Here is a 20,549-nt window from a genome sequence, read left to right on the forward strand (position 1 = left end):
TGCTGCGAACCGATCCAGTGAGAACTAAAGATCCCGGCCAGATGAAGCCATCAGGACCACATCATCTGCAAAAAGCAGAGACCTAATTCTGTAGCCACCAAACCGGATCCCCTCAACCGTATGACTGCACCTAGCAATTCTGTCCATAAAAGTTATGAACAGAATCGGTGACAAAGGGCAGCCCTGGCTAAGTCCAATCCTCACTGAAAACGGGTCCGACTTACTGCCAGCAATGCGGACCAAACTCTGATACTAATCATACAGGGAGCGGACGGCCACAATCAGACAGTCCGATACCCCATACTCTCTGAGCACTCCCTAAAGGACTTCCCGAGGGACACGGTCGAATGCTTTCTCCAAGTCCACAAAGCACAAAGCACATGTTGGGCAAACTCCCATGCACCCTCAAGGACCCTTCTGAGAGTATAGAGCTAGTCCACAGTTCTACGACCAGGACACAAACCACACTGCTCCTCCTGAATCTGAGGTTTGACTATCCGGCGTAGCCTCCTCTCCAGTACACCTGAATAGAGTGTGATCGCACGATAGTTGGAACACACCCTCCGGTTCCCTTTCTTAAAGAGAGGAACCACTACCCCGGTCTGCCAATCCAGAGGTACCTCCCCCGATCTCCCCGCAATGTTGCAGAGTCTTGTCAACCAAGACAGCCCCACAGCTTCCAGAGCCTCAAAGAACTCCGGGCAGGCCTCATCTACCCCCAGGGCCTTGCCACCAAGGAGCTTTTTAATTACCTCAGCAACCACAGCCCCAGAAATAGGAGAGCCCACCACAGATTCCCCAGGGACTGCTTCCTCATTGGAAGATGTGTTGGTGGGATTGAGGAGGTCTTCGAAGTATTCCTTCCACCGATCCACGACATCCGCAGTCGAGGTCAGCAGCACATCATCCTCACCATACACGGTGTTGACAGTGCACTGCTTCCCTTTCCTAAGGCGGCGAATGGTGGTCCAGAATCGCTTCGAAGCCGTCCAGAAGTCATATTTTCCGTGGCTTCCCCGAACTCCTACCATGTCCGAGTTTTTGCCTCCGTGACCACCCAAGCCGCACACCACTTGGCCTGTCGGTAAAGGACCCTATAGCACTCGTTCTTCAGCTTGAAAGCATCCCTCTAGGATTACTGCCACGACAGGCACCAACCACCTTGCGGCCACAGCTCCAATCGGCGGCCTCGACAATAGAGGTACAGAACATGGTCCACTCGGACTCAATATCCAGCGCCTCCCTCGTGACATGTTCAAATTTCTTCCGGAGGTGGGAATTGAAGCTCTCTCTGACAAGAGACTCTGCTAGACATTCCCAGAAGACCCTCACAATGTGTTTGGGCCTGCCAGGTCTGTCTGGCACCTCCCCCACCATCGGAGCCAACTCACCACCAGGTGGTGATCGGTAGTGGTGATCTGTCCCTCTCTTCGCCCGAGTGTCCAAAACATGAGACCGCAAATCCTATGACACTACTACACTACAAAGTCGATCATGGAACTGCGGCCGAGGGTGTCCTGGTGCCAAGTGCACATTTGGACACCCTTATGTTTGAACTTTGTGTTTGTTATGGACATTCTGTGACGAGCACAACAGTCCAAGTACAAGGACCCTCCCGAATTTCAGTGCCCCTCCCGAAAATCTCCCGGGACAACCATTCTCCCGATTTTCTCCCGACTGCCACCCAGACAACATTTTCGGGGGCGTGCCTTAAAGGCACTGCCTTTAGCGTCCACTTTTCCTCCATACTAACAGCGTGCCTGCCCAGTCACATAATATATGCAGTTTTTTACACACACACACACAAGAAGATGCAAGGCATACTTGATTAACAGCCATCCAGGTCACACTGAGGGTGGACGTATAAACAACTTTAACACTGTTACAAATATGCGCCACACTGTGAACCCACACCAAACAACACAACATAAACACAACAGAACAAATACCCAGAATCCCTTGCAGCACTAACTCTTCCGGAAATTTCAAACACTGAATTTACATACCAGCTAATTTTGCTAACAATATTTTTTCAATGAAACTGTCAGCATAATTTTATGAAAAAAATAAATTCAGTTCACAAAATATTCAGTAAACATAAATTCTGTGCGAAAAAAACTTAATTAACTTCCATAATTCGTCACCTTCCACAAACAACACTGACAATTGTTCTGTTTTTAAAAACCCATGCACTTCAAAACAAATAAACAATATACAAAATATTGTAGAAAATTATTTATTTTTCTATTGTTTACGCGTTACTGTGCTTAATTGCCTTAATCTTTTTTTTTTCAGTTCTAACATTGTAATTGTGCTTTATAATGTCACATTGTTGTAAATGTTTGCTTAGTTTCATTTTAAAAAAGCTACAACATCCGGGAATTATCGGCTCATTGCGTTTTGCCGTCAGTTTTACAAACGCCCTTATTCACTGACTCGATACAACCTGCGGGGGGCAGTAACATAACTTTACTGATTTCCGGTCTGTAACACAAGGAAAACCCACTTCCGCTGTGGTCGGCGTGTTGGAACATTTTAGGTGAGTAATTCTTTGCAACTATGCAAAACTTCCAGATTTAATCTAATGACGTTGATGTCTGCATTGTGACAAGTAAATGATTTAACTTTGATATTCTTGTTTTAAAGATGTTTTGTTGACGTGGTGTTAGCATCTACTAACTGAAGGTAATGCTAAGTAACAGGATCGACAATAAAATAAAGTGAATAGATAGTAACAAATTACATAGCTGAATTAAATAATACTTAATGTTCAATGACTGTTAATAAAAAGTTAGACGTTAAAAAAGTCTAATAAGGTTTTTTCCTGCTGGGAGGGAAATATCATTACAAATTATACTTTGATGTTGCAGGTTTCAAACATGGACGTGCTTTGTGGTCCAATGGCCTTGGGTGTGGTCACTGGACTCGGCTGTGGGATCCTTCTGGGTTGGCAACTACGGTCCCGATTGGGGCTAACCTCCAAAAGCCTGAAGGCGGTTATGGGAAATGGTTGTGGTGAGGCGAGCGTGATGGGAGAAGGAGGAGAGTTCAAGATGATCCTGGTGGTCCGGAACGATCTGAAGATGGGTAAAGGCAAGGTGGCAGCTCAGTGCGCCCACGCCGCGGTGGCGGCCTACAAACAGGTCCAGCGCAGAAACCCAGACCTGCTCAAACAGTGGGAGTACTGCGGCCAGCCCAAGGTGGTGGTCAAGTCTCCTGACGAGGACACCCTCATTCATCTTCTGGGTCACGCCAACGAAGTGGGACTCCCTGTGAGTCTGATCCAGGATGCAGGGAGGACACAAATCGCTCCCGGCTCTCGCACAGTGCTTGGTATCGGCCCAGGCCCCGCTGGTCTCATTGACGAAGTCACTGGAGACTTGAAGCTTTACTGAACTTCCTGCATAAACAGTTCTGTCTTTCATACAAGAGAAGACGTGTCATGTCTTGCTGTTGGAAAAAGTTTTTAATATTTTGATGACTTTAATTACATGAGTTTGTTCTCCACCTCCGCAAACCACAATCATAAACCTGGCTCAACTGTTGCATTTCTGCCAGTTAGTAAACATCTCTCTAGATAACACAGTAGTTTTATTGTGGCCTTTAATTTTACTAGTACTCCATTACTTTGCTGGGATTACTTTACCATCAATGGTCACACTTTGTTAGTTCAAAGTGTTTCTTGAGTACAACAATTGAATGAACTCATGTCATTTTTAATTATATGAAGCGGTTCATGGTTAGACTTTTGTAATATAGGGTTAGAGGTGGCATACAGAAAAATCAGGATGTCAAAACGTATTTTGTATTGAAAATGTATTTACAATCAACATATGCAGTTCATTCTTCATTTTACAGTATGAAATAGTTCTGAGGAAACGTTACTTGCTGCAATGGACGTGTCTACAGGCCTTTTACTGCAATGTATTTTATGAACTTTGAGCAGAAGTTCTGTAGTTCAACAAAAAACTATATATTCTTTACCAAGCTGAAATAAGAAATTGTACTTGTTAACTGAAGAATATGTAAAATGGTCTTGTACAGTTTATTAAAAAGCAGATGTGAATGTTCACATTCTCAGAGAAGAAAAAAATATTCGAGATGAAATATTTTCTTTCTTAATGTAAGCAGTGTAGCATGTGCCATATCAAACTGCCTTGCAAACAGCTCAGGATTTTAGCTCGCTGCCCAGCGCGCTCGCCTCTTACTCAGCGAACTCATTTTAGAGCAGATATTTTACAGAAGCGCTACTTGAAAACAGTTGGCTAAAACCAATACAATTGAAGATTAGCATCTTAGCTTTATGTTAAAGATTACAAGTTGTCACATCTGATATCGTATTACCAATTTTATTTTACCATATGTTGATGGCCATTAAAAGAAACAAGCTGATGGTTGAAAATGTGTTTTGACAATACAGTTGCACACAAATATGTAATTTCAACATCTACAGACTTAAGGAAAATGTCTACCATGTTTACGTTATTTGAACTTTGCAAATTACATTTTAAATAAAGAATTACTAAATTTAGACTTTAGTAGTTTGTAGGGCTGTGAATCTTTGGGTGTCCCACAATTCGATTCAATATCGATTCTTGGGGTCACAATTCAATTCAAAATCGATTTTTTTTCCCCAATTCAACACGATTCTCGATTCAAAAACGATTTTTCCCCGATTCAAAACGATTCTCTATTCATTCAATACATAGGATTTCAGCAGGATCTACCCCAGTCTGCTGACATGCAAGCAGAGTCCTGAAGGAATCAAAGTATTATCTATCTATCTAGTAGATTTTTGTAAAAAGCTTTTATAATTGTAAAGGACAATGTTTTATCAACTGATTGCAATAATGTAAATTTGTTTTAACTATTAAATGAACCAAAAATCTGACTTATTTTATCTTTGTGAAAATATTGGACACAGTGTGTTGTCAAGCTTATGAGATGCGATGCAAGTGTAAGTTTGGATGTGGAAATTTTACCACAACCTCCTTCCAGGAAGCCTTTAACAAAAAATAAAATTCAACCTATGATTGATGAATCATTAACGTTTGTACTGTGTAGATTTTGGAACATGTAAGCTTTATGCATATTATGGTTTGTTGTTTTATTGGCTTGTGGTACATTGTAGAAATGGAAAACCTTTTGAAAAAGTAAAACTGGAAAGACGAGCAAAACTGTACAACATGAAGAGAAAAAGCTGAATTATTGATACCAAAAAAACTACCACAATACTCTATTTTAATGCATATCAACTCTTCTTTGCCCTTTTTGTGTATTTCATAAGCATTGTTAGATGTCATACTGATACAGGTGAGTGGTTCTAAATGTGAGATACTTCATTATGGTAGAAATACTGGCATACATTGTACAGTTTTTTAATATGTGTCATTCTACTCATGTTGGACATAAATCAACATTAATTCTAAGATGTAATCAATACACTGGTCAATTAAAATTGACAATTGATGACTTACTAAAAGACTTTGACAAACCAGAAGCTTTTATTTTTAGTGGAAAACAAAAGGTTTTTTTCATTCATTCTCATCCTGGTTATGCACAATTTCTTTCTAGGATGGTTCAAGATTATACAATGAAAAAGGAGCAAATGATTGGTTTGTTTGCTAGATGTACTTGAAATGACCACCAGATCATGTGACGTGTGTCAACTACCATATTTGTCAAGCACAATTACAGCTAAGAGTCGGAATGTTGCGTTTTATAAGCGCCTTGATATCGCCATGATGACAGTGTGGATGTACAAAGTCCTGCATAGACTGGAAGGAGTCCACATTGAAAAAAATCAGGGGGACGTGAGTGGGACAAATGTAGTGTTTGTGGGCTGTGGTGGTCACATGATCAAATAGAATATACAATATTAAGTGTGTTTTAGTCAGAGAATGCTGCTCACACAAGAAAAGGAAACTTCTACAAGAATTTCTTCTCACTACTGAGTGCAAATCAGGTGCTTCATCACAACAGACCCCTTTTCTTTTACCCAGAAGAGAACTAGCTCTTCTTCCTGCCGCCCACCCTATTCTACATAAACCTTTCACCTTTCTAACGACATAGAAGAAATTAATCCAAACGGAATGTGAGAATATTCATCTTTGTGATTAAATCTTTGACAAAAAAAACAAGAGTCCTTCATGAAAGCTTTAAGGGAGAAAAGTAGAAACAAAAAGGAAGGTTTTCATATGATCCCTAGTTTGTGCTCATGTAGGGGCAGAGACAGACAAGGGTATGGTGAAGCACTGTGGATGGATGCTAGCTCCAGCCTGCCTGTGGAGGAAAGCTAAGAGATTCTTTACATGCCGTAACCAAAGCCTGGCGCAGCGGCGGGCTGACCGTAAGCTGCAGGTGCCTGGTAGCCATATCCATACGCTTGTTGAGGCGGTACGGGTACACTGGGGCCTGCTGTCAGCATCAGCTGGGGCGTGCCTGGAAAGTAACATACAAATATAATTACGCTTGTGACGTGTCCACAAACACATGTACCGTATTTTTCGGATTATAAATCGCTCCAGAGTATAAATCGCACCGGCCGAAAATGCATAATAAAGAAGGAAAAAAACATATACGTCGCACTCGAGTATAAGTCGCATTTTTGGGGGAAATGTATTTGATAAAATCCAACACCAAGAATAGACATTTGAAAGGCAATTTAAAATAAAGAATAGTGAACAACAGGCTTAATACGTGTACGTTATATGACGCATAAATAACCAACTGAGAACGTGCCTGGTATGTTAATGGTATGGTAAGAGTCATTCAAATAACTATAACATATAGAACATGCTATACGTTTACCAAACAATCTGTCACTCCTGATCGCTAAATCCGATGAAATCTTCTTCCTCGTTGTCGCTCCTGGTATGCACCGCTAGCGTCCTTTCTTTCTGCTGCTCGATTTCCCTTTTCTGCTGCATATTTCACTACGTCCAGCTTGTAATCTGCAGTATATGATTTCCTTTTCGGTGCCATTTTTGTTCAGTTTTTATAAGTTACCGCCAATGTAGAAACTATCCACTTTAATAGCTACGGCAGTAGCATATAGCAGTTAGCATCCCATGACCCACAATGCACTTCTGCCATGACCCTCCCCCGCCGAATTCTTATTGGTTGACGTGTGTGTGACGATTGCTGCCATTTTGCTGCGTCTCTTCCGTGAATTAGATAAATAATATTATTTGATATTTTACGGTAATGTGTTAATAATTTCACACATGTCGCACCCACGGCCAAACTATGAAAAAAACTGTGATTTATAATCCGAAAAATACAATAGACATTTACTCCTGTCCAAAGTGCAGCAGCTAGTTTACTGGCGCATTTTTCAGATACAATAAAAGAGTTTCAACAGGTATCCGCAAATCTAATGAATGCTTTTCAATGCCATTTTTAATGCCACTTAAAACAATTTTAATGCCCATGGTCTATCGCATACAACCTATTATATATAGTCAGAAGCTTACAATTGTCTGTATACACACAAACTTTAGACAATTAATCTTGAATAGTTAACTATCTAGTGAATCAAAATTGGCTGACAAGACTTTCATCCGAGAATTTTTATTTATTTATTTTAGCAGCAGCGGCACTTTTGGGGTGGCAACAGAAAAAGTGGCTTTGTTGGTCACGCCAAAGACATTTGGCATCGTTAACTGCTGCCTGCCTTTAATAGCCGACTAGTAATTAGCTAATAACGTGTGATTTCACTGCATTGATGCCCATTGAGCAAACTTTGGAGGTGTGATTTTGCACCTCGACAGGCTTAAACAAAGTTTTGAAAAGTTAGCCAGCCAGCCACTTTTATTTAAATTTGCCGTTTCCCATTTTCCCTACATGTATTAATTTTCCCGCTTTCGCCAAAGCATGGGCACGTTCACAGGATGTAGCATTCCAAGCATCCGGTGTTTTGACCTAGCCCTACAGCCATAGACAATAGCCAATTAAAAGGTTCCGCATGTCAATAATAACAATGTACCTTCAATTAAAATGATTAAAGGGGAACTGCACTTAAGCCCTTGAAATAAACATGAATTGATTAACATAATATACAGAGAAGTCATTTTTTAAAATGTTATAAATTTAAAAACATAATGTATAAATGCATATGCTCTGAAAATATGCCTTGTAATATATATACGTACGTATATATATATATATATATATATATATATATATATATATATATATATATATATATATATATATATATATATATATATATATATATATATATAATATTCTGGATACAATATTTAAAAAAATAGTAAAAAGGTTTTATGGAATAATAAATGATCATACTACGAATGCAAATGATGCATGTGTTCGGAAATTGATGACTGATATGGACATTTTAGAAAAAGACTGATATTTGGAAAAAAATGCCAATAAGCCCATCAGATACATTACTGTAGAAATAAGATGGGTCAATTTAACATATTGATCAGATTGTATTTTACAGCCTCACAGTTGTTTAAAAGGGGTACACTAGATAGCAAGTTATGTATAAAGTGTCAGGCAGCTAAAACAAACTTGTATTAATTTACTGCAGGAATGTCAGAAAATAAAAGTTGTGGTCTGTTGTGAAATTTGCCTTGGTTGTTCATCCTATGCCACATGGTGTGTGTGTGTCACTAGAGTTGCTGATGTTGGCCAATTTAGCTCATGTGCGTTGACCTGGAGACGACAAATAAATAAAGCTTCCTCATTAATATGACATGGTAACAGTCAAAGAATGGCAAAGCTGTTTGATTGTGCTATCCAGCAGATTGGCCGCTATGGAGGCAGCGTTTTCACGCTGTCACAAGACAGTTTGGAAGCCAAACATGAAGAAAAGAAACAGAGCAATTTTAAGTTATTTTCATTTATCGTTTGATTGACGTATTGACTATAGGCCCAGTCCTACAATCGTATTACATTTTGTAATGCTGCTGGAAATCGTATTTAATGCTTTTTAATGCCATTTAATGCCTTAATTTTCGAAAAATCCATTTAATACTTTGTAATGCCCCGCACTAACACTGACAAGAAGAATTGAACATTTAAAAAAAGGGTGAAGTCAAGATTATGTTCTTTGTCACAACACAAATCTGTAATGCTGGCTGTGGTGGTTCCAGTATCAGATGAGTTTAAGTATGTGGACACCCCAGTCCTGGAAGCATTCGCTTATAAATCCGTAGTCCTAGAGCACCCCCTACAGGACACGACCCACTATGCAGCCTCAATAGTAACCTTGCAAAGGTGTAGAGTTGCTCCTGTGTTCCACGACCAGAATCAAACTACGTTTGACTTCCTGTTGCTTAGGTTAGACTAACAGCTTTCCCACCAAGGGCCTAGTTTTTAAAGATAGCTGTGCACAAAATAGTTAAGTCAGCAGGGGTGAAATGTACACACACAACTTTCACCACAACTGTGGTATTTTTTTTAGAGAAGCTGTATGCATAAAAGATTTTGTTGCTACACACTATTCCCGCTATGCGTAAAGCACACGGGAATCAGCGACGCCTGATGGTGTCACCACCAAATAAAGTTCACACTGACATAGAAAGGCGATGCTGTGTGTCCAATATTTTTTTTTTCTCTGAGATGTCTTGACAGTTTTCAAGAACCTCTTCTAAGCTGACCCAAAATTGTGCTCACAGCCTCAATTAAATATTTGTACTTCAACCAGAACCAAAACCTGGTAGGCGTCCCACAAGCCACGTTTGGTCTATCCAGTATCATCCTGCACTATCTAATCCATTTCATCAAGCGGTAATGAGCTGACAGCTCAGCCCCTCTCTTCACTCAATTGCCCGAAAAATACAGACAGGTGTGATGATATGACGATTACGATGGTGTTTGTTATGGACAAACTGAGGTTAGCGCTGAAGTCAAGTAATGTAACTGCACAGGATCCGATTGTGAAGGTCGTTCCTTCCGACCACACTGTTGTTGCCAACATAAGACATTGAAGTCTATTGGGGATGATCTCTAGCCTTGCTGATGGAAGAAGTTTGGGTACTCTTGAGCAGTCGTTTAAAGCATATGGAAGAAGGACAGTGTTGAATGTGCTCAAAAAGTACTCTTTGAACAAAGTTTTTTAATTTTAAAAAATGACATACAATATACTTTCTTGGCAGAAGAAAAATCATTCATTGTTCTGTATTTTTAAGAGCCATATTTGAGTGTTTAAATGCTTTTTGTTCTTTCCGGATACTCTGGCTTCTTCAAAGAGATGCACCTGGGGATAGGTTGATTGGCAACACTAAATTTGCCCTTGTGTGTGAATGTGAGTGTTAATGTGTGGCGACTTGTCCAGGGTGAACTGCGCCTTCCGCCCGAATGCAGCTGGGATAGGCTCCAGTTGCAAAAAAACAACATACTTGTGTCATATTCCTTTGAGTATGGATCGATCACTCTTTTCTAAGAGAGCACAGCCTGTAGGTTCATCGTGCACAATTAAATATCTTAGTTTCTCAAACAGTAATGCGTAAGTTTAGCTTGTGGTGTGTCGATCCTTAATGTGGGAAAATGTATTCATGTTAGCATTTAAGCTAGATAGCGAGTCTGTGAGTATCAAAATACGGCTTTTAGTCAGTTTTTCAATAATTTAAATTTAATAAGGTAATACTAACCATCAGAATTTCATCACTGTTATCTTTAATACTGCTTATAATTAAATCCTTACACCCAATACACCATATAGTGAAAGGGGAGCCAGTGAAGCCATGTTTGTTTTTGGCTCACAGTCAAAAAGGTATTAATTAGGATTGTTACCGTAGACAATAGGTTGTGTCTCTGTTGCTTGCTCCTCTTCTTTCCTTAGCGACTCAGAGGTTTCAAGCTTGTCCACCTATAAGATATAGAACACGTGCTTGAAGAAAACAAAAAGGAAAACGATGTTCAGCAGACCTAAAAAATACATCTCTCGTATGTATCCACTAAAAAGGCCAGAAAGTTCTGCATGTCGTTTTGGCCAAAAAGATGCATCATTGTAATGCTGTTCATGAAATTCTGTTCATTTTTAAGTGCAAAATGATGTAATCAAAATCTCCATTAGCCATTCAACTTATTTCAAGCTGAAGCAACAGTGCGAACAGGAGTGGCCATGCATGTCTTAAGTTTGGTGGAAGGAGGGGACAAATCAGGCCTGCACTTCAAATTAAGAAAAGAAGTCGCTGCAAACTGTCAATATTCATGTTGTCACACATGCTCATGCGAGTAGACGTCCAAAGAAGGTTTAATAGAGCCTTCATGCTGTGTATGCTCATGTAGGACAGCTCACAAATGCTGTAGCATGTTGAATTGACTACAAATGTGATTACATTTGATTATTTCAAAGCCAAGAGGTTGATCATGCAGTTTATGTGGCATTAATGCTGCAAATATATAGTTTTAACACATGAGATATATTTAAAATTAAAAGTCAAAATGTGACGTAACCTTTCTAGCTACAGTATAGCCAGTTTGAGATAACGTATGCAACATATTTTTTTATCACCATTCATGTTAAGGACATCCTCAGACTTATGCTAAGTTGGTGTTGAAAGTTTGGGTGTCTACAAAATAAACACATGCATGATAAATGCTGCAATCCTCATAGTTCAATCCAAATGTGCAGTGAATGTTCACCTGCGCCTCAATCCCATCAACCTGCAAGAGAAGACGTGCAGCATAGAGGACAGTTACTAATGTTTCCCTCGTGCAAAAAGTGGCTCGGAAGCTGAAATTGGTTGACCGTAAACAAAAGCATTTTGGGTCATGTTTATGGTGCAATAAAAAGCAATACTAACCACTGTATTCTGAAGAACACACTGCCTTTTTGTCTGATACAGGTGAAACGTACATACTGTATATGAGCAAAGTGTTGGGCAATTTGCAACTTGCAGATCATTTTGTATTGGTCTGTGGCACATTCTAGAAATACAAAAAAAAGGGGGGGGGGGAGCAAAAGGTATACTGCTCCAAGAGAAAGTTCCCAAAGCTGATATACAGGCTTTATTTACTAAATAAAAATGTTCAAAATGGCCCTTCGCATCTTTTGAATTTTCAGAATGTGCCCCTTGATGGAAAAAGACAGCACTGACTCAAAGCCTTATGTTATTGTGTCTGCATTTGAATCTTGGACAGTTGAAAGAGTGTATATTATACAAATAAAAACGTGACGCAAGTGACCCACCTTACTGAGGTATTCTCTCATAACCTGGATGAAGTACGGCATGGAAAAGTCCATGATGTTGTGTCTCCACGAAGTCTCCAGCACCACGTCGGGCCGCAACAGGTCATAGCAGGAGAACAAGCAGGCAGCAAAACACTCCTTCTTGTTCTCCTGCAGGAACCACGACAGCAGCTCCTCAGCCAGCTCTGTGTCCTTAGACTCTGATGCGTACTGCATGGCATCCTGCAGGGAGCAAGTGACACAGGCAGGGTCAGGAATAGCCAAGTCATTTGAATTTGTTATCACAAACCCAAACATCAGGTATGTGTGTTGCATGGCTGAACAAAGCACCTTGTAGAGCTTGTCCTTCTTACAAAGTTCCACACTCTGTTTCCAGCGGTTGTTGCCCTTAAAGAGATATGCAGCAATTCTTCTGAACTCAATCAGCTCATGCTTCTCCAAACGCTGTGCCAGTGAGATGTTGTCGAAGTTGTCATAGGCATCTATGGATGTCCTCAGAGCCTTTAAAAAGGGACATTTACAATATGACACATGAATGATGTTTCTTGACAGCACAAAAGTCACAGAGACAACGCAGCTTGCTCACCTGATAGTCCTCTTCTGTGATGAAGAGGTTGTTAAGTGCTTCATTGACAGACTTGTTGTTGTGGTTCTGCACTGAACGCAGGTAGGGCTTCACCAGTGGCAGCTGTTTCACCTACGGAACCAACACATGATCACCTCAGGGCCAAACAAGTGGTCGTGTGAAAGAAAGGAGAAAAGGTTACCTTGCTAAAAAAGTTGACCGCACGAGAGTGGTCCAGTCGTGGAGACAGCACTATAAGAAGATCGTTCAGTAACAAGGGTTTGAACTCCAAATAGAATTGGATGGCTTTGTAGTACAGCTCAACATTGGCCACCTATACGGCAGGTTCAAAAAGGGAGAGCAAGTAGCAACATGTGAATTACATTTATCATTCATAACTAATAAAACCTGTATGGAAACATTGGTTAAAGATGTGCTTAATAAGTGAATACATTGATTAGACTTAGACTTCCTTTTTATTGTCATTCAAATTTGAACTTTACAGCACAGATAAGAACGAAATTTCGTTACATAAGCTCATGGTAGTGCAGGTTAAAAAAAGCAATTATGGTAATTTTGTATATCACTTCATCAAAGTCCTTTTAATTTCAAATTGTTCAAATGATTGTTTCAAGTAATCTCATTCAAATAAAGACTTTATATTTGTTGTCTTAAAATAAAAAACTGTATAAGGGTGAAGATGGATATGTATGTAACCTCCTGAGAAGAACGTCAAAGATACCTTAGTTATGATGTCCTTGAACTGTCCTTCCTTCCAGGCGTCTGTTGGGTGATTCATCATGGTGATAATGGCGTTGTCAAACTCCTCGTACTTGTCGTACAGAAAAACCAGCTCGGCCCACAGGTGCGCTTGTTCCGCTGCTCTCAAGACTTTGGGGATGTTGACCCTGGACCAGAACAGTTCCAGGTGTTCTCGCATCTTCTGGGGTTTGAACTTGGAGTAAAGTATGGCAAGCTCTGTGAACATGCCCATGTGAGCACGCTCCAGGCCCAGAGCAGCCTCCAACATCATGATCAGCTCCTCAAAATATCCGCGGTCCTGAGAGGAAGGGAAGACATCAGGTCAATAGGAAATTATGTAATAGCTCATTATAATGATAAGGCCTTCCTTCTTTATTTAGATCATTAATTTCATGTCAGCACTCTTATTTATTGCATGATGTTGGTTTCGTGCTTACTTGGTAGTAATTGATGAGCTCTTCCAGCTCATCAGCGTGCACCACAATGTGGAGGCCGCACATCTGAGCCAGTCGGAATTCCTGTCCATCTACACAGGCGAAGCAGACTTCCTTCCATGTACGCGTGCTGTTGGCCTTGCGGGCACCATCCACGGCAGCCTGGTATTCTCCCAGGTGCACGAGAGTTGAAGCCAGGCGACCAAAGTTAGAGACATTGTTGTACAACAGCTTAGCGGCATCGTACATTTTCTCATCATAGCAGCGGTCGCCAACCTATAAGATGGAAAAAGATAATGACCATCAGTTTTATTCTTGAGCAAGCAAGCACATTGACAAGGTCATTTACTCAATGAGAACAAACTAACCTGCTGAATGTGAGCGTTGTTGGGTCCGTTGATGAACTCTTCCAGTTCAGCCAGACGATTAGTCTTTGCCAAAGCAAAGATCAGCTCCGTCTCCACGTAGGACTCACGGGCCTTCTTACGGGCCATTTGGAGGAATTTGACCAAGTCCTCCCAGTTACCTAAAACAAAAAGCATCCATTTATTTATGCGTTATGCTCAATTTCCATTTGTGGGACACAAAAAAAAAAGTTCTTATCCATTTGGATAAGAACATAACCAACTTGTGACATTCTCAACCCAACTTCATTGAATCAATTATTTAGCATAACTAAAAACCTGACACTTTTCCCCCTTATTTTGCCTTTTCCACTATGTTTTTTTTATTAGTAAAATGACATAAGTGTTGCTAAGCTAATGCAACAAATGTTATGTTTTGGGCTTCCACTTCTGGTGCAACAGTCCGTCCCTATTAAAGTACTGAATATTAAAGTACTGAAGAGTGGTCATTTGAATGCAATTTATTAACTATTAGTAATTTATTAACTATTAGCAACACATTGGACAGCAGATTCCCACACATTTGCAATTAAACATGTTTTGCCACTATGCACACTAACTGATTTTGATTAAAATAGGTCAAATGTACAGTACAATGTATCAACCCACAAAGTTGCCATATTTATGTCTGTACTTTCTGGTAACGTTCTTTATATTTATTGAATTATAGTGATGAGATGTCCCACTTTTTGGCCTCTTTGAACACAACATAGCTGCTGCATGAGGCAACGTGAAAACGCCTTGTCAAAACATTTTTATGAGCGTGTCAATTACTTGTGGATTTTCGCTATTCCATGCCAAAAGTGGAGATCTTCTGTAATTTGTAGTATTATTTTTTTTACATCTTTATCTTTGAGTAGGGAATTGATCATGTAAAATTAAAATTACATTACCTAGTTTATTTATAATAGGGAATTGAAATAGGGAATTAATCATGTAAAATTAAAATTACATTACCAGGTTTATTTATAATACAAAATTTAAATTGGTTTGCCAAATACATCCATCCATTTTCTTCCGCTTATCCGAGGTCGGGTCGCGGGGGCAGCACCCTAAGCAGGGTATACTACATACTCTTCATAAATGTAAATTTAAATTGGTTTGCCAAATGCATACTCTTCATAAATTTAAATATTATTAACCCTTAATACTTAAAGCATAACAGTGCTACTGCGTGAATGAATGCGTCAGAATTTGTTAGATTGTTGTTTTAAGAGTTTTTGATGACTGTCGGTGACGGGGCAACGTTGGGCTGTAATAAAACTCAAGAGTTCTTGGCTTTTATACTTGTCATACTTTCACTGCGTCACTTGTCCTGTTTAGGTCATTACTGAACGCAAATCAGTCTGTACACTCTGGGTTGAATACTCTGTGCAAATGTCTGTTCTTAAATAGCAGCACCATGTCCATCTATTTTTACATCATCTCTGTCCTTTCTCTTTTCGTCTAGTGTCAACTAGAAATGTAACGGTAAAATTATAAACCGCGGTAAAACTTTCTCCGCTTTGAATAACTGTTTTAAATCCAAATTACCGTAAATAAATATTGACAACACTTTGATAAACTCACACTGCTCATTTGTGAGTTAGCACTAGCTTGCTTAAATGCCAACACAAAAATAAGAGACATAGTCTCTCCATTAAATGATGACATTCCCCAATCTAAACTTGTATAAACACATTACTGTCTGAAGAAATAAGATATTCAATTGTGCACATTAAACCTACAGGCTATACTCTCTTAGCAAAGAGAAATCGAACTGTACTCACAAGAATATGACAAATGGAAATGAATGTGCGTGACGTCCCATAAACCAGACGTAACGCATCCAACACACGTTTTTTCTTTATCAGTAAAAAACCAAAACATTTACAAATTAAAACGGTAGAAGATAAACATATTTAAACACTAAAAAATAATATGGCTCTGAACATAACTTCTGCTAAGTAAGTATATTGCTTGACTATTCATTGTATTTCATTTAAAAAAAAACTTGGCTGTAAGTACTATGACTACCTTTTGAGCACTATGACTACTTTTTCAGCACATTTAATACCGTGATAACAATGATAACCGTGATGTATTAGGTGACAATAACCGTGATATGAAATGTTCCTATCGTTACAGTTCTACTTGTAACTATTTTTCTCTGCTTCCTATTTTTACATGTCACTCGCGTTGCTTCTCTGAACTTTTGTCTGTCTTTATATGTTAAGCGCCTGGAATGATTTGATTGGCTGACAGTATCACACAAGATGGCTTGACTCGCATGCAATTAGTCAATGGACTTTCTGATTAAATCAACCAGTACTGTAAAGTATATAATAGCTGCGCCCTATCAAACCTTAAAATATTTTAATCATTTATTGACTGTAGAACATGGTCCATAAAGCATAGCATCTGGGTCCAGACTCGGACCACAATCTGCCAGTTAGTGATACCTCCATTTACATGATGTATTTTAGCAATAATCTCCTAAAACCGTCTGCCCCACCCTTTTAAAAAAACTGATTGCAAATTTATAATTGTCCCAATAAATCCAGATTTCCATATTTGAATGATCATTTCCTGTTTCAATGACCTTTGTCCTTACCACTCTTATCAGCAGCCTGCACCACCTCCATGTATGCAGAGGGGTCGTCGGCTTTAATGTAAGAGTCTATGGCCTCTTTGACAAGTCCCTTTTGCAGTTGAGCCTTGGCAAGTTGGCTCCACACAGCGGGTTCATTGCAGCGCTCTGCAAACTCATATGCTCGGTCCAAGTTGCTAATGTGTTCAATCAGCACCTGCGGAAAAGAAAAAAAGGGGATGTTCAAAACACACCAAATAAATAGAGGTATTGAGCAGCCTGCAAGAATAGGGGCTCACCTGCACTGCAGATGTGTTGACGTCAAACTTTTTAAAGATGGCAAAGGCCTCTTCAAATAGCTCATTGCTGATAGCGATGTTTGCAATATCTGGAGCATCGTAGTTGTCAAGTCTGTTGATGTACTCCATCACACGGGTGCGGTCAGCTTTGATCGCCGTTAGAATCAACAGATTCTGTAGATTTCTGCCAGCAAAAAATAGATATCCCTTCAGCACTCGATCTTAGCAACACTTGAAAGGACCCAAACATAGAACCCTTAATGTTGCAAGTAAACACCTGTGTTCACTGAAGACAGAGTTATCTAACACAATCTTCTCCAGCAACTCAATGAGCTCATTTGGTAAATCTGCAGTCATGAAGGCCTTCACTGTGACCGACACCTCTTCTGGGTCCTGAGTCTCTGAAAGTGCTGTCTGCACCACCTGGGAGGTATTACAAGGTCACTTTATAGAGATAGAGGCAAAGCTGTAAAAATGTAATTGTTGTGTACACCGCAGTGTTTCCCATATATTTATTTACTTGTGGCGTGCTGTAAATTTAAGGCCGCCAAAAGTTAGAAGTTGTTTTTTTTTTCAAGATTTTGCGATACAGTAACACTTCACCTTCTAAGTGATATATGCATTCCCATCTCCTGCAAATATTTTGCACAAAACATTGACTATGTTCTGTTTCAAAATGAAGAGTTTGAGGTTTGAGCAACAGGCTTCCTTAGTGGCGTGTGTGTGGCAGGAGTAGTAAAAAATTAGCGGTCAGTAGTGAATTTGGTAAATATATGCCTTAAAGTAGAAATACACTTGCTGTTTTATGTCAATTTTGTTCCGTTAAAATCTCAATGAGCTGGTTCATTGTACATTAGCATTAAGCTAGCGGCATTAAAGCCTGTATATCCTTTATAATTGTATTGCTTCAGAGTTATGTAATGCTTAGGACAGCAACTGCATTTAGCGATTAATGAGTGACTACAGCTTTATTTACACATACACCAATTTGCTTCAGAACCTATACCTCTCCTTGTAGTGACTTCAGAACTAATCTCATCTGTTTATGTTGTTAACTTCTGTTAGTGACACAGAAGCTAAAAATAGCTCCTCTCTGCTGCTCGTTCGGTTTGTCAAAAGTTTAGCTATACCTCGGTTTAAAAGTGCCTCTCCCCATTGCCTGCGCAGACTAAGCCACTATAGTATAGCGGCTCGGAAAAGTAGTTTTAAACATAATAGCAGGTGGCTTTCACCGCAGTGAGCTAGTAGACGATCCATCTATCCCGCCCACAAGTGTGAGGCTAAAAATTAACAAAACTGCAAACTAATTACTTTATAAGAATAAACAACATATTACGTTACTACTTACAACGAAGGTAATCTGAGAACTCAACACTGGTTATCTAGCCGTAAAACACTGAGGCAACCTTACGCAATTTGTTTTGGTCCATATCACCCAGCCCTAGCACTAGTATGCCTAATCAATAATCAAACTAAAAAAAAAGTAAAGTCAATTGATTTACACAACCGCGGACAGTCACATAATGGGCCAATTAAAGGAAATCCGCTGTTAAACGCAGAATATCAAGGAAATTTACATAAATGTGTCTGAAATACTGTCATTGTGAGGAGAATGAACATTTGTTTGGGAATATAATGTGTCAGGAACCGCTCATATATCTCCAAAACACTCAACCGCCCTGTCCTGAACTAAATGTGGAAACGGCCCCTTAAAACAGCGACTAAACTACGAAACCAAAGCTAACTAGAACAATCCAAACACCCACAACAAATCTCATCTACTTGTGTTGTTGTGAATGACATAATTGATGTAAGATTAATGTACAGACAGCAGTCACAACTTGAGAGGCTCTCTTTTTTTTTACAACCTCAAATTGTCTCCTTACTAGTCAAGCTGAAAACAAAACCGCAGCACATTTCCTCCCTTAACAATAATAGCGCAGTGTGCCACATCTGGTCTGACTGCGCTAACAAAATAAAGATTTCAAAAACGTACCTTACTAAAGCATAATGTAGTTAAAGCACTTATTGATACATTTACACAATTATTATGCTTTGACCTTAAACACTGGTCAAAATTGTCCAGTGTTTAAATGTGAGGATTTGTGCATTTATTAAAACATTTTATTAAATTGTATCTGACACAAAAGCACACACTTTATGGTGGTAAAATATGTATAAAAGGTAAAAAACAGAATTAAAAACAATTAAAACAGACAAACTGAATTTTATTGTTTTTATATTGCTATTGTTATTTAAATTTAGTGTTACTACCGGTATTATTATTTTATATTTGGTTTATTGGTCACTAATTTATGTCAATTTTTTAAAACTATATGTAAAGTTGAGTTTTGGTAGTACAATAAATACCAATGTTTTCAAATTAATGAATAATTATTAATCTTGATTACAATATCAATCAAAAATAATACTGATTATTATTTTTTCCCACAATCGTCCAGCCCTAATATCATACAGAACATACTGTACTCCCACCCCCCTCCCCCAAACACACAACAATGGAAAGTAGTGCTATTGTATTTCAAGGGAAAAACCTGATCAATGAGTGGTCGTCTGTAAGGGTTGGTCTCTAGCAGCACGCTGGCCCACAGTTCAGGATCTTTGCGACGAACAAGGTAACGAGACAAGCTCTTAAACAGCGAGTTCTCATTGCAGACCTGTGTGTGTGTGTGTGTGTGTGGGGGGGGGGGGGGGGGGAAGAAACAGCTTAATGCAGCATATCAGAAAAATTGTGGGTGAGCAAAAAAGAAAACTCCAGCCTTACATTGATAAGCTCCTGGTCACACTGTCCCCTCTCATATGCCACACAGGCCAAGTGTGGGTCTCGCTTTTCGCAGTACTTGCCGACTACACGGCTGTCATAGAACGGGTTTTCCCTCAAGAAGCGTTCAGGGTTGTTGTTGCTGTCAATGTAGATCTTGGCCAGGGCATTGTGGGTAGCCGGTTCCTCACAGCCTTCATGTATGCGGGACTCCAGCCACGGCAACAGCAGCTTCAGCCTTTAGAGAAAAAAAAACACGTGTGTGAGGATTTGTGCCCTTCTACTCAGGAGAATAATTGTGAAAGGACTGTGTGTCCTGTTTGGTGCACTGTGATAGCTCGTGGGTGGAAAAGATTTCCACAGTCTGTGTATAAATTGATGTTTGTTGTTGTACCTGTTCCTTTTTTCCACTTCAGCCACCAATTCATCTGTTGAAAACTGTCCCCTAACAACCAGAATGAGGCTCTTAATGACATCTTCTGAGCAGTCCACATCTAAGAGACCACCAACCACAACAGGTAGACGACTTGGATTCACCTAAAAACAGACATTTAAGTGTAAATTC

The 20,549-nt window shown here is 39.6% G+C and overlaps 2 protein-coding genes across 4 annotated transcripts in view; one reads left to right on the forward strand and one right to left on the reverse strand.

Annotated features, from left to right (window-relative positions):
- Window positions 1-2,409: 2,409 nt before the first annotated feature.
- On the forward strand, window positions 2,410-6,186 carry ptrh2 (peptidyl-tRNA hydrolase 2). Of its 3 annotated transcripts, none has more exons than XM_062048451.1 (2): window positions 2,410-2,539; window positions 2,871-6,186. In XM_062048451.1, exon 2 carries the CDS (start codon window positions 2,880-2,882, stop codon window positions 3,393-3,395), a length of 516 nt encoding a protein of 171 aa, XP_061904435.1. In that variant the 5' UTR covers window positions 2,410-2,539; window positions 2,871-2,879; the 3' UTR covers window positions 3,396-6,186. The 3 variants fall into 3 exon arrangements, with proteins under 3 accessions (XP_061904435.1, XP_061904437.1, XP_061904436.1); XM_062048453.1 differs by lacking the exon at window positions 2,410-2,539 and adding an exon at window positions 2,544-2,611; XM_062048452.1 differs by lacking the exon at window positions 2,410-2,539 and adding an exon at window positions 2,560-2,685.
- cltca (clathrin, heavy chain a (Hc)) overlaps window positions 6,147-20,549 on the reverse strand; it is an 82,618-nt gene continuing 68,215 nt past the window's right edge. Inside the window, exons 16-30 of the mRNA XM_062048450.1 lie at window positions 20,379-20,521; window positions 19,988-20,222; window positions 19,758-19,880; window positions 17,480-17,625; window positions 17,203-17,386; window positions 16,928-17,120; window positions 14,299-14,456; window positions 13,934-14,206; window positions 13,477-13,794; window positions 12,937-13,068; window positions 12,756-12,866; window positions 12,500-12,670; window positions 12,170-12,391; window positions 10,768-10,843; window positions 6,147-6,441 (exon numbers count right to left, since the gene is read on the reverse strand). Coding sequence (XP_061904434.1) covers window positions 6,308-6,441; window positions 10,768-10,843; window positions 12,170-12,391; window positions 12,500-12,670; window positions 12,756-12,866; window positions 12,937-13,068; window positions 13,477-13,794; window positions 13,934-14,206; window positions 14,299-14,456; window positions 16,928-17,120; window positions 17,203-17,386; window positions 17,480-17,625; window positions 19,758-19,880; window positions 19,988-20,222; window positions 20,379-20,521 — 2,619 coding nt within the window. The 3' untranslated portion in view covers window positions 6,147-6,307. The remainder of the gene's footprint in view (window positions 6,442-10,767; window positions 10,844-12,169; window positions 12,392-12,499; window positions 12,671-12,755; window positions 12,867-12,936; window positions 13,069-13,476; window positions 13,795-13,933; window positions 14,207-14,298; window positions 14,457-16,927; window positions 17,121-17,202; window positions 17,387-17,479; window positions 17,626-19,757; window positions 19,881-19,987; window positions 20,223-20,378; window positions 20,522-20,549) is intronic.

The sequence above is a fragment of the Entelurus aequoreus genome, linkage group LG05 (genome assembly GCF_033978785.1).
Source record: "Entelurus aequoreus isolate RoL-2023_Sb linkage group LG05, RoL_Eaeq_v1.1, whole genome shotgun sequence".
NCBI lineage: Eukaryota > Metazoa > Chordata > Actinopteri > Syngnathiformes > Syngnathidae > Entelurus > Entelurus aequoreus.